The following is a 13,802-nucleotide window of genomic DNA, read 5'->3' on the forward strand; positions in this document are numbered from 1 at the left end:
TAGCTGCCAGGACTCAAACCTTTCGGCTGTTGTAGCCTATCCGACTCAGGGTAGGCTTCCTGTCAAGTCAAACCACTCTGGCCATTCTCCAATGATCACGCTCACCAAGAAGGTGTTTACACCCACAGATCTGCCTTGTATTTTATTTTACTTTATTCTTTTGTAAACTCCAGAGACTGTTGAAAGTTCCAAGAAATCATCAGTTTCTGAAATACTCAAACCAGCCTGTCTGGCACCAACAACTATGCTGCAGTCACAAACACTGAGATCATATTTTCCTATTCTGATGTTTGATGTGAATATTAATTAAAGCTGTTTCTGCATGATTTCATGCACCGCTCTGTGGCCACAAAATAGACTCAACAGATTGTTATATCAATGCTCAGGTGAACAGGTGTTCCTATTAAAGTGTCCAGTGAGTGTCAGAGTCAAGAGTAAAAATACCAATCAAATGATTTGGAAAAAAAAAAAAAAAAAAAAGCAAACGCTAAGCAATATAGAAGTATTATATTTGCTTCATACAAATGCTAAAGCTAAACGAGAAAGAAAAAATTAAGAATTAAAATAAAAAATAAAATACTGTAAAAAATAAATAAATAAATAAAACAACAAAACGTTAACATGACAAAAGGCACCGGGACAATGTGCTCTGACTTTACTCATCAATACTTTTACACAAATGCATGAATAATCTTCTTGACAGCCTGCAATGTGACAAAAATGACAAACTCTGACACATTTCTTAGAGTTTCACGTTATGAAATTTAAATGAATGTGTTAATAAAATCGCACTGATCCAGACAATAATACTGGCTAGACATTTTTTCAGATTATGTGATGACACTAATAAACTACACACCAACTTAATCATCTGAATAATTTCAGAACCTGATGGCATGCATTTTAATAAGTTTATATAAACCAAGCATCGACTATATGTTTTTATTTTATTTTTTTTTATAAATTTTCTATATTCTGTTATTTTTGTAAGATTTAATACGTCACATTATTGTATCCATGTAAATTATCCAAATTTCCCACATTTTTTTCCCGAGACAGCGGAACTTTTTTTTTTTTTTTTAAATGTGTGATTTATGAAAAATATGTGAATGTGAATTTCATTTACCCCCAGATAACATTTCACAAATAAGCTAACAAACAAGTAATAGCTGGACAACTTGCAAAAACATTTTGCCACTTGCCTCCAACAAGGAAAGACAATCGCAGTAAAACGCTTATCACTGAACTAATTTTTTTAGCCTGCAGCCGAAAATGCAATCCAGACGGGCTCGCTGCGAAATTTCATCCCCTTACCATCAGAGTAGCAGTTCAAACAACCGTACTCACAACACCCACAGACAGGATGTACCGTCACATAACAGCACATAGCAGCTGTGATCTGTTGTTTGTGCCATTTCTCTGGCTATAATTTGTGCACATCAGCAGGACGTTATCTATACAAAACCAATTTAGAGCTGTACCGGATTGTCTACTGTAATTTTCCATGCACTTTATTATGGCATCAATAGTGTCAGAAGCAGCACTTAGGTCAAGAGGAATAATTATTGTTATCGCAGTGTCATGACACCATCAAACAGATCTCTGAAGCCTAAAACCTGCTGCTTCAACACCTCTCTTACTGATTGAATACAAAAGCATGATTAGGTGTGTGTGATGATTTTTGAGATAAGAACTCCACCAGAGGAAGACAAGTGATGATTCAGCTGTCTATATCTAGCACTAGACTTTCAGTGGTGTGGAAATATTATTAGAAACATACAGGAAACAGTGGCACTATCTATATCTATGTATTAGTGCTCCAAATTTCTGTATTAGGATTTAAAGGCCGCTTAAACCACTATGCAGCTAGAAACACTGGGAAAAAACAAGAGGTAGAAATGAAAGCAGTCTCAGCATGATGTGTAAATTCTGACTCTGAGGTTCCTCAGCCTCAGCTTCATTAGTACAAGTCAACAAGAATTGTCCATCCATCCATCCTTCCATCCATCCATCCATTCTTTACACCACTTATCCTATTGGGAGTCTATCCCTAGGAGACTTGGGGAACAAGGCAAGGCACACCCTGGACAGGATGCCAGTCTATCGCTAGACACAATCACACACACACTCATGTACTATGGACAAGTTAGAGATCAGCCAACAACACGTCTGTGGACTCGGGAAGGAAACCAGTGCAAAGAGAGGAAATCCTCTAGGCACATGGAGAACATGCAAATGCCATACAAACACGGTGCAAGCAGGAATTGATGCCATCATTCCCCCCAACTTCATTTACTTTCACTTGCACATTTTTTTTTGACTACCCTAAGTGATATTTCCTGACAAATCAAATCTAATTTAACCCATTACATCCCAGACCAGGCAGTTACTAAGGATGGATAAATGAACACATCAGTCAGTGTCACACGTTATTAGCCTAGGTTATTATCTTCCATTATGTTTTATTAGTCTGTTGTGTTCACTGACTCCACTGCATTCCGTTTGGTTTAAAGGTGAAAAGCATGCTGAATAGCTGACTGACACGTTCTAAAAACAGACAGGGCGGGGTTTTATAGAGAACAGGCAAGCAGTGTTACAAGTTTAATAGAATAGTGTGTCAAATAATTTGCAGAAAAGTATATTGTAGCACAAGTATACTCACATACTGTATTCACATACTACTCACATACATAATATCGCACAACACGAGAATCAAGAATGTACTCCTTTGCGTAATTACTTTCTGTTTTGTTCATCAGAATAGATTTTTTTTTTACAATTAAATGGATCCTCAATCCAAAATTTGAGGAAAACTCCACATCAAATATGTTCATGTTGAAATATTGCTGAAGAGTTCTGTGATTCTGGCACTAATTTGTTGGACAGTGCTGGATTGTAGTTATTGGCATTAGAAATTAGTGGTTCTTCTGTGCCAATGTCAGAGAGGAGATTGTTATTGCAATCATGTTTAATAAGAGAAAACAAACTGACAATCATAAACATTAGTGTTAACAATTAGTCTTAAATGTTTAGTTCCGTAAATACAGCAGAAGCTTCTTTTTAGTTATTCACCAATTTACTATAATGAGAAATCCAGCCCAGATGTGAATAAAACAATAATCTGGATTCTAAGCAGTTGTATGCTGAATTATGTGTTGAGCATGAACTTGATCTGTTTTAAGCAGAGCGTAGAGACGAGGGAGTGCGAAAGCCGGACAGACTTAAAGAGTAAAGTGCCGCTGCATCGCTGTTTTTAAGTTGAGGTGACATGAGGGATAAATCTACTATCAGCAGGTGGTCAAAGTGCATCGAGGTTAAGAGTAGAAAATCGGTTACAAAGGTAAAATCTGAAAGGAGTTTAAATGATTTTTCCTTAAATGTGGCATCGATAATGACATTTTTTATTTCCAGTGAAATGGCACCCAATGACAGATATTAATGACTACACATAAACTGACGGCTTAGAGATAATCCGTAATGAAACGAATTATAACCTCAACAAAGCATTCATACTTTATATAATTTATCGTATTTTTCTCCGTTTGAGAAGTTCTGAACATTTCTGTGCAACATGACCTGATTTTGACATGTCATCACCAAGGAGAGCATGTAATCCAGGGCAAGGACTGGAAATCTCTTATCCGGTTCTGAATCCCAGCTGTAGCAGAATGTTTACTATCATGTCCCACAATCTTTTATTAGAATATTTTAATGTTATCACTTAGGCCAAGATGAATAATTAATGTTATCGCAGTGCTGTGACACCATCAAACAAATCCCTAAAGGCGTACAAATCGCCGTGTTGACAGTTCTCTTACATGCTGAACGCAACTTTAAAAACAAACATGGCATCTTGAATTGAAAAAAAGAAGCAAAATAGCTGAGGTAGTGTAGATATTTAGAAGTACTTTCTTCATAGTGTGTGTGTGTGTGTGTGAGTGAGTGTGTGATTATGCCTGTGATAAGAATTCCTTCAAAAGACGATGACAAGCAATTGCAGTTTGTGATGACTCAGCTGTCCATTTCTGGCACTCGGCTATAAGTAGATAAGAAGAAGTGTGAAAAGTAATAATATTTTCCGGTGCTGGCTCTGGTCGTGAAGCCGCACCTCTCACATTGTTTTTCACTGCACAGTTACACACAGAAAACCTAAAGATCATTATCTCCCAGCTTACACGCTGTCAAATATTGAGCCTCATTTATCAAGTAGGATACAAACCAATTTATTCATATTTATATTCATAGATTTGTAAATTTACACAAAGAAATGCTGTTATTTCTGAAAAAGCTTTAGTATCCTATGAAAGCTCCCGGGTTTGTGTGAATTTTTAACATGTAACGAGACGCACTAATGCGAACATACAAAACAAATCCATAAATGAATACAAATAAGAACAGCTATTAAATTTGCATAAAGTATAAAAGCTGTGCTGGAAAGATATTTGGGAGATGATCACACGTTAGCATGAAGAAAATCGGCACTGCCAAAACTTTTTAAAAAACCTCTTTATAAGGTTTATGCTGTGAAACTATTTGCGTACGACTTTATTTAATGACTGCCGAACAAAAGCAACAGTTCGTAATTCTGCCTGTATTTAGAGACATCATTTGTTCATTTGGCATTAGGCCAAAAACATACAGTCTATTACAGTATTAAACCTGGAACCTGCTGTAAAATAACTAGAATCACAAAGAAAGATCCTTTATGAGTTAGACATTTTTTTCATTCACTGAATCTATTCGTTCAGCAGGTTTAAGGGATGATAAATGCACATGACACAGTGGGAAAACAGATAAGGGAGGGGTATAAGTAAGTAAAATGTTGTATATCAGCATGACTCAGAACGTAAGAGAATCAACAATCGCAGACAAAAGCCTATTCAGAACAAAAAGAGTGTAACACGGGGCTTTAGTGAGGCTAAAATTAAAAACTGTTGCGTAGAAGTAGAATATTTATGGATAGAATTTAATATGTCTAAAATTTTTAACCTATGCAATTAACTTGACTATTCATGTTCACTGTCACCCAAATGAGGATGAGGTTCCCTTTAAAGTCTAATATTAATCTTCACTTAACTCTTCGTACTATATTTGTAATGTTCTATTGTTTGCTATTGCTAAAAGCACTATACAAATAAAATTGAATTGAATGAAACTATTGGGATCAGATTGGATAATCTCTGATTGTATGAACCCTGGTTAGATAATGTCAGGTTGGAGTACAGGGGTACGGGTGTTTCTATTAGACTGTATAAAACACAGACATGAAATGCTTTAATAATGCTTAAGTAGATTTTAGATCATTATCACTGCTTGGTGATACTAGGCACAGGTTTCTTGGTCAGTACTAATTACTGTTCATTTTAAACCTTGTAAGTAAAAGGATTTGGACAGGATTGGTTATATACCTCAGGCCCCATCCACATGTGTACAGATATTTTTAATCTGTTGTTTTTTACTCCTTTGTTTCTTAAAACCAGTTTCGCAAAAGTCTCCATCCAAACAAAAACGGAAAATTCTCACCTGAACATGTCAGTCTGGAGATAGTATATCAGAGAGTGTGAGTATTAAACAGTTAAGAAAGATGCATATTTGTATTCATATGTGCGGAGTGAAAGTGAAGTAGAACTCCTGCTTAAGGTTACACTTAAATTCAAGGTCAACAAGACCCAAGGCTTATTGGAAATCCAAAATTAAAATTTAATGTTATAAGAAATGACTGTCTACAAAATATCCACCTGGGCAGAACCTGTGATCAAAGCAGTGTTAGAACATTCATTACAAAATAGCAAAGGTCATGCACAGGTTATAGTTATCAAGGCAACATTTTGAAAGACTTTCAGATTTCAGCTGTCCACACACAAAGAAGTGTAAAAAACCGAGCTGTGAAAGGTCTCTATCTTGAAGGGCATTTTCTAAAAAGCTTTGTGTAATGCAAATTGGCATTTTCATGTGGGCAGGAGGTCATCTTAGGGAAAACCCTCCATCCATCCATCCATCCATCCATCCATTCATCCATCCATCCATTCATCTATCCACCCAACCGTCTATCCATCCATCCATCCATCCATTTTCTATACTGCTTATCCTACTACGTGGCATAGAACTTGGAGCCTAGAAAACCCTACATCAAAAAAGATCCCTATATATATACCCCTATTGCAGTTATACATGTGGCCTTAGTTTGGTCTCAGCAATGTCACTCTTTAACTGTAAGATGGAATTTAAATTGGGAAGCAGATCTATGGGTGAATTATACACTACTCTATCACAAATGCAGATATACGACAGTTCATTTCAGAGACAGATGGTGAACAACATGATGAATTTTACAAACAGTGGCAAAGTGCCAATGCCAAATATAGAAAAATACAAAAATACAGCCAAGGGTTTCACACCAGAAGCAAAGTGGAGTCAGTACTACGTCTGCTGCTGATGCTAAATGTTACCACATGTGTTCATGATTCAGTGGTTTAGTAAGTAAAAATAAACCATGATATGACAGAAGCTACTGGTGTGCAGGGAAAATATGCTGAAGCTGATGCTGGAAGACACAGACCTTATAATCTTATGCCATACAATTATTATGGTACATTTACTTTTAACACCCATTTAGGATTAAGGTTTGGATTAAACTGTCATATGGTTTATTTTATCATTTGATTCCTTAATGACCTATACTGTGGTGCTTTAGGTCGAATATGTGGCTTATTTACTATAATTTATTGTATATTAAGGACAATAGAAAGCAATTATGCTTGCTCTGGACATATTTTAATTCTATTATAATATAATTCTAGACCCTGTACATAATTCTGAATGACTGGGAATTACTTGTTCGCAGCTTTGTCAGTGGCGCCAATAATATGTAAACAATATTATTCAATTGATATAATATTAGTCCTTAATATTATTTTAATGAAAATGGGATTAAAGCAAGCTTTTAGTAAAACTGACTCTGAGAGTGAATACTGACTTTCGGTGCTTCTTTTATCTTCAGATTATTTTGTGTCAAAGAAAAAGTCAAAACTAATAAAGCAATTAAAGCAAAAAGATGACGAATCTAGTAAAGCAAGAAGATGAATACATACATGCTTCAGCCATTTTGAACATTCTGAATTTTGTAGTTCAAATTCAAGTAGTTAAGGTTCTGGGTTGTTGATTGGAAGATCAGGGTTCATGCCACTGTTAGGGCCTTCAATAAGGCCCCCAGTTCCCTTCTTCCCCTGTTCCAGGGGCACTGCCTCATCGCTGACCCTGTGCTCTGACCCCAATCCTCCAAGGATGAGATATGCGAGGAAAGAAGTACAGTAATGTGACAAATAAAGGCTACTTATCTATACTGTAACTGAAATGGACTAAAATTGATCACATGTAATGGATCTACATCTGCATATACGGAAATGTATTACATACTGTATATAATTTAATTAATATAAAAGTGGTTATATTTACCCCTGTTGCTGTGAGACCCCTTCATTAGTTCTGGTGCAACCAGTTTGCAGTCAGAAATCTGATAATTAGTTTAATGGAGTTGATGTGTGCAATTGCTGTCAACTGTCACATGATGTCAATATAAATTCATAGCATTCCTGAAAGGCCCCTGAGTTTGTTAGAACTATATCGTAACAAACAGCATTATGAAGTACGAGGAGTGATGAAAACAAGTCCAGGATAAAGAATATGGCACAGCGATGCTGCCACCACCATGTTTCATTGTGGGGTCGTGTTATCAAAGTCTCAGGTCTATTTATATATTGAGATTTGCGTGGCAAATTGATTGCCAAAAGCACAGTTTAATTGGCATGATTACTTATACAAGCCACTGTACATGACATTTAACAGTTGCTAGACTGGAAACAATTACCCTCAGCTGGAAACTATGTCTTGCTGTGCCTAAAGTTGCACAGGATCTGTATCATGATCAAATATTTGGTGGAAGGTTAAATAAAACCTTATTTTCTCTGATGTGCTTAACTGGATAATCTGTGCAGTTATTCGCCAACTGCTAGATAATACAGTACGTAATTCCTAAAGGGTGTTTGACAAATCTTTAATACATACATTGCCCCTGAGGGCAATAATAGTTAGTGGTAAATGTTATGGGCTATTGATTGAAAGGTCCCAGTGCTACTAAGCTGCCACTGTTGGACTCCTAACCCCCAAATCAACTGTGTGGTGAAATGTCTGACACTGTGCTCTGACCTTAACCTCCAAATTTCATTGTATTGCAATTATGAGACTAGATAAGAATGCAACAGAGGACTATAGACTCAAATCCATCACTGTGCTGAGCAAAGGTGCTGAAGATTCCAGAAATGGACCTGTCTTAGAAAACACAGTGATTAGTGTTCTAAAGCCCAGCATACTGCTGATGAGGGTCTAATCACAGCTCGAAACTAGAGAATATGTTTCAAGGATCCAGAGAACACTAAAAACAGCATTTCTCCCACCAAATAACACCTTTTTTAAACTCCCCCCGGACAGGCCTGCCATGTCAGAACAGGACGTCAGTATGCAGCTCCACGCTGGCTTAGGCCAGTTTGTGTGACCGTGTTCGTGTGGCCCACCTGGGAACAACCATATGGAAGCACTCTGAGAGCCTCCAAATGAAACACAGTCTCAGAAAATACTCCAAAATTGAAGTAGCAATGTATTTGGAGCGACTTTTCAAAAATGGAAGGATAAATATCCAGGGACCAACCGGTATCAAACGTCCACCACTTTTTTTTTTATACTCACTCTCTGCATCATTCCACCTTTTTTTTCTCCTTCGCATTTACTCTCTTTTTCATCTTTATTTTTTTTTTTTTGCCATATGTTAAAGTACTCCCTAATTTTCAACAGCTATTCATGTTTTTAAAAATAGCTCCAAAAACAGCATTCACTCTGTCTTCACTCTGATGCAACACTGTGATGAGGATTTCACTGGAACTCTCACCATGAAGACGGTGGATGTAAAGACATTGTCCTCGTCAAAAGAGGGAAAAAAATCTCCCACAAAATTTATTTCTAGGTCAAAAATTCCTATGGGGTTTTGAAACACACAGATGAAGTGAAGCGCACACACACACACACACACACACACACACACAGTCCGTGAGATGGAGAAAAAACTGAAATAGAGCCAGAGACAGAGAAATATGGCACACATCTAGGTTATTAAAAGCCTGTGTATGTTTTATAAGAGATCCCACATTAAATGATATCCATGCAGATACCAAGCAAAGTGCAACACTAAGCTAATGAACCTCTCTTTTATAAAAATCAGCTGTCAATGAAAGATTAGAAGTAGCAGAGAGGTGCTTTGTACCTGCTATAGACGAGGCAGGGCATGCTGTTGAGCTGGCGATCACTCTGGTAGCGTCTGAAATCCTCCCAAGCATCCTTGATAGCGGTCAAAGCCAGAATGACACAAATGGGAATGATGGCCACCTGTGGCTGAAAAGCGTTCACCGCTGGGACAAAGTTCAGCACCGCCAAGCCCACGAAATAAATATTGGCGACCCGTCGGAATTGTTCCACTAGGTTCACAGGGATGAAAGACCAGATGGTGTATTTTGTGGTCTTGATGCCATTTCCTGCATAGTTCCTGTTGGGATGATCGTTGGATTTCTGGTTCTCGTAAAGCAGGTTGGATTCAAGTGTCCTCACATTGCTGTCATTTCCACGTCCAGTCCAGAAAGGACAGGCTGAGGCCAGACCTCTTGTCCAGCTCATTCTGTCTCAGCTGTCTCTGTGCACAACCTACGGAAATGTTCGCCCTCGTAGACACATTTCTTTCATATCACTTGGACACGTGGCACTGGGAGACACTTGAGTAAGAATAGCAACACATGGTAGAGTATCTCTGAACTTACCTGTCAAACTCCCCTGACCGCTCAGGATGTTTTAGGTATATGTCAGTGAAAGGCATGTTGTTGGAACAGCATACCACCACCGTGTATACAGACAAAATGTTCACATACTCCACTGAAGACTCTTATACAACAGAATGACATGAAATGTCAAGGTATAATCTTTGAACTATTCTATTTACTTCAACAGCATGAAACATGGGAGTGATTATGCTGCAGCAGGCTTGGTGACGTAAGAGGAAGTCAAAGTGTAGAGCAGAATGGCAAGCATGCAGCCAAACTTGATTTCAGTTCAAAAAGCTTCCAGTCAAGTATGTGAGGCATATAACACAACAATTAGGCTTAATACCAAACAGTTGCCAGTGGTAAGATGGACAGGAATGAGGGTAAAGCTTAGTCTGACAGCAATCGAGATGTGACACGAGATGAGCCGCATTCAGCCAATTATACAGCGAATAAATAAAAGAAATATTATACTTCTCAACTCGCTGTGAGAGTAGAGAATTAAAACACTTCAGGACATGTTAAAAGAAAATAATGCTTTCCTTTTTCCAATCCTGTTAGGCTGTTTCATATCATCGCATTACAGATCATTTTCCTTTGTGCTTCATTCCTTGATTATAAAATCCGAAAAACAATAAAACTGTAATGAAATAAAACAATAATTTGCTACAAATAATAATATGCTACGATTAAATGGAAAATATCAATATTGAAAATATATTACAAAAAATATATATAAAAAGAGAGCCAATGAAAGACAGCACTCCCAATGACGTCAGAACCAAGCTGTTATTGCCATATGTATCAGATAGGATTGATGAAGCTTAGCATCAGTGATGAAATGCTGCCTCCAACCCAATAATATAATAACACTAAATAAATAAATAAAGACACCCTTTTGTGCAAAAATATATTTTATCCCACTTAAACATATCATATTCAAAAAAATTTCCACGACCAAGCTAAAGTGCCTCGTTTCTGTTTCTATAGCATTAACGATTCCTTCAGAAGTTGTAACGATGTTAGAAAATATGGTGTCTGTTCACACACTCTGCTCTAAAATTGAACTGTAATAAACGAAGCTAAAAAGGAAACCCGAAACATATCAAGCATAAAGATAACTCTAAACGAGAATTAATTAATTAATTAAGTAGGTATGCAAATAAGCACTTTAGTATGTAAATATGGGCAGATCAAATGGAATTCTTTGAGCAGGTTCTTAAGGTTGAAAGACTAGATACTGTAGTCTGCTGCAGAGTTTGTGTTGGGACGATTTTCCAGTATCAGGTTCTTGTAGAACCGGTTGGCTCTAAACAAATTAGACATACGTAAAATGCAGGTAACAATGTTAACTTATCCTTTAAATCTACCTTAATGCATTTAACACTACTTATCTGCTTTTTAAGCAGCTATATTTAGCCACCTGCTGCTGAGGCAAAAGACGATATTAACTGTATCACTGTTTTATTGGAATCTGTAATTAGTTCATAGTATCTGAAGAAAATGGCAGTCAGTTATATGATTAGTAGAGAAACTGAAAGTGGATGTGGACTACAGCAAGAGTTTGTAATAGAGTAGTTTCTGCCTAGCCATGGCTTACAGAGCTACTGATATCTTTCGTACAATTTTCTGGCTAGAATCTTCGGACTGTTAAAGCTTTTGGCACTCTGTGCAAAGGCACAAACTGTTGGACATCATATGACGCAATGAACTTCTTCCATTTCATACAGACTTAATTAAATGTTATTCATTCCGTCAGTCACACTACCTTTTCCTGTAGAAGTAGTGGTCAGATTTAGTTATCTAAAATATTCTATCTAAGTTAATTCTTTAAAATCAAATCTATAAAAAGCAGCTAGATATAACTATAAATGATCAATTTAAAAATAAATGAAAAATATTTTTAAAATAAATTAATACAATTTTTTAAAAATAAATATTTATTTTAAAATAATTAATTAGACGTTATGCGAAAAAAAATGTGATAAAAACTTTCACAACTTTTTTAAAAAATAAAAACAGCACTGCAGCCTTTTCTTGGTAGGCGTATGTATATTTATAACCCTGCAAAAAGTCCTAACCTTTTTTTTTTTTGTCCAAAACAATCAATCCATACCAGTTCAGCATTTCTAACTGAGCTTCCTATGGATTTCATAGTAAACATAAAGATTTAGACACATTGCCCATGCCTTTGTTTTAGTCAGACTGAATTAATTACAATCCCCAGACTGCTGTTCAGTGCTGCTGCACGTTTAATTCATAACTCTCCCCAGAGACTTCATTACAGTGGGTGTTAATGCAGCTGACCTGAAATCAGAGCTCTCCTGGGGAGTGAGTGAAAACAGCGGCAGGCTGGAACTCGTTCAATCTCCATACTGCATACATTATAGCAGATTTACATCCAGTGTCCAAAGAACCAATAAACTAATGTAAGTAAGTAGACTTGGAGGTCAGGAAAAAAAGTAATAACTAGTAAACCCCTTCCTGTCTGTGTGTTTAAATAACGCGGGAAATGATTTATCAAACTAGGAGATGAAGTGAGGAAATTGGAAATAGGATAGATGGAGGGTAAAAACCATTCCAGATCAGAAAAATGGTGTATGTGTGCAATGTACAGTACTGTTTGTTTTAGCTAGGCAATTTAATGCAATGTTAGAGCGTTCTTCTGTCTTGTGATGCTTCCCAAAACTGTAATTAATGCATCGTTGATTGGTAAATCCTACCTACTTACGCTTGTGAAATCAAAGTCCACCGTCATTAAAATCTTTATTTAAGTGCTAATTCTTAAAATGCTGTCAGGGGAATCAGAGAGGGAGGAGACTTTGGAGGTTTCTAGAGTGAGGACACCCAGGTGTTCCTATACAGGAAGTATTTCTTACTTAAACATTTACAGTATTTGGCATACGCCCTTATCCAGAGTGACTTACATTTTTCTCACTGACTTTTTCTCAACTAAACAGCTGAGGCTTAAGTAGTCCAACATCTTAATCACTGAGCTACCATTACCCCTTTTTTTTGCTGTAGTATGTGATGTCTAAATGCCCCACACATTTCCCAAAAATACAAATGACAATAAATGGCACAATAATACGAATAATTAAATAAATTTCATTACATAAACAAACCAATGTGTTAAATCCTTGGATTCAAATATATTTATACGTTATATATCTTTTTTTTTTCAGATGAGCAGGATCATGTGTAGACTAAATATTTACACTTAAGCCTATGATGTACATGCACATAATGCACATTTCTTGATGTGCAGTTTATTCATATACACTGACCAGGCATAACATTATGACCACCTGGCTAATATTGTGTTGGTCCCCTTTTTGCTGCCAAAACACAACAAACTGTGACGCACTGTGTATTCTGACCCCTTTCTATCAGAACCAGCATTAACATCTTCAGCAATTTGAGCAACAGTAGCTCGTCTGTCGGATCGGATCACACGGGCCAGCCTTCGCTCCCCACGTGCATCAGTGACCCTTGGCCACCCATGACCTTGATGTCGGTTCACTACTGTTCCTTCCTTGGACCACTTTTGATAGATACTGACCACTGCAGACCAGGAACACCCCACAAGGTGCATCACAATTTGGCCCTTGATAAAAAAAACTCACTGAAATCCTTACACTTGCCCATTTTTCCTGCTTCTAACACAGCAGTGTTAGAAGCAGGAAACCATTGGAGTGTTAAACCATTGTGTTCCCAGGACGGGGATAATTTATAGACTAAAAACGAATGGTAGCTTGGCAACATACTGTATATAAACTGTATATGAAAAAATATTTGACGTCAACTTTTGCACATCACTGGAGTTGTTTGAGCAGTTTCTTGAGGATGAAAGACGAGATGTAGGTGTTGCCTACTTGGTGATCTTGATAGTGGTGCCTGCAGAAATCGATCAATAGGTTTCAGGTTCTCATAAAACATGTT

At 37.0% G+C, this 13,802-nt stretch overlaps 1 protein-coding gene across 1 annotated transcript in view; it reads right to left on the bottom strand.

Moving 5' to 3' along the window:
* The window catches only part of atp10b (ATPase phospholipid transporting 10B), a 33,679-nt gene extending 23,727 nt beyond the window's left edge, over nt 1-9,952 (bottom strand). The window contains exon 1 of the mRNA XM_058408957.1: nt 9,314-9,952. Coding sequence (XP_058264940.1) covers nt 9,314-9,720 — 407 coding nt within the window. The 5' untranslated portion in view covers nt 9,721-9,952. The remainder of the gene's footprint in view (nt 1-9,313) is intronic.
* Nucleotides 9,953-13,802: the final 3,850 nt, after the last annotated feature.

This window comes from Hemibagrus wyckioides, linkage group LG14, assembly GCF_019097595.1.
Source record: "Hemibagrus wyckioides isolate EC202008001 linkage group LG14, SWU_Hwy_1.0, whole genome shotgun sequence".
Taxonomy (NCBI): Eukaryota; Metazoa; Chordata; class Actinopteri; order Siluriformes; family Bagridae; genus Hemibagrus; species Hemibagrus wyckioides.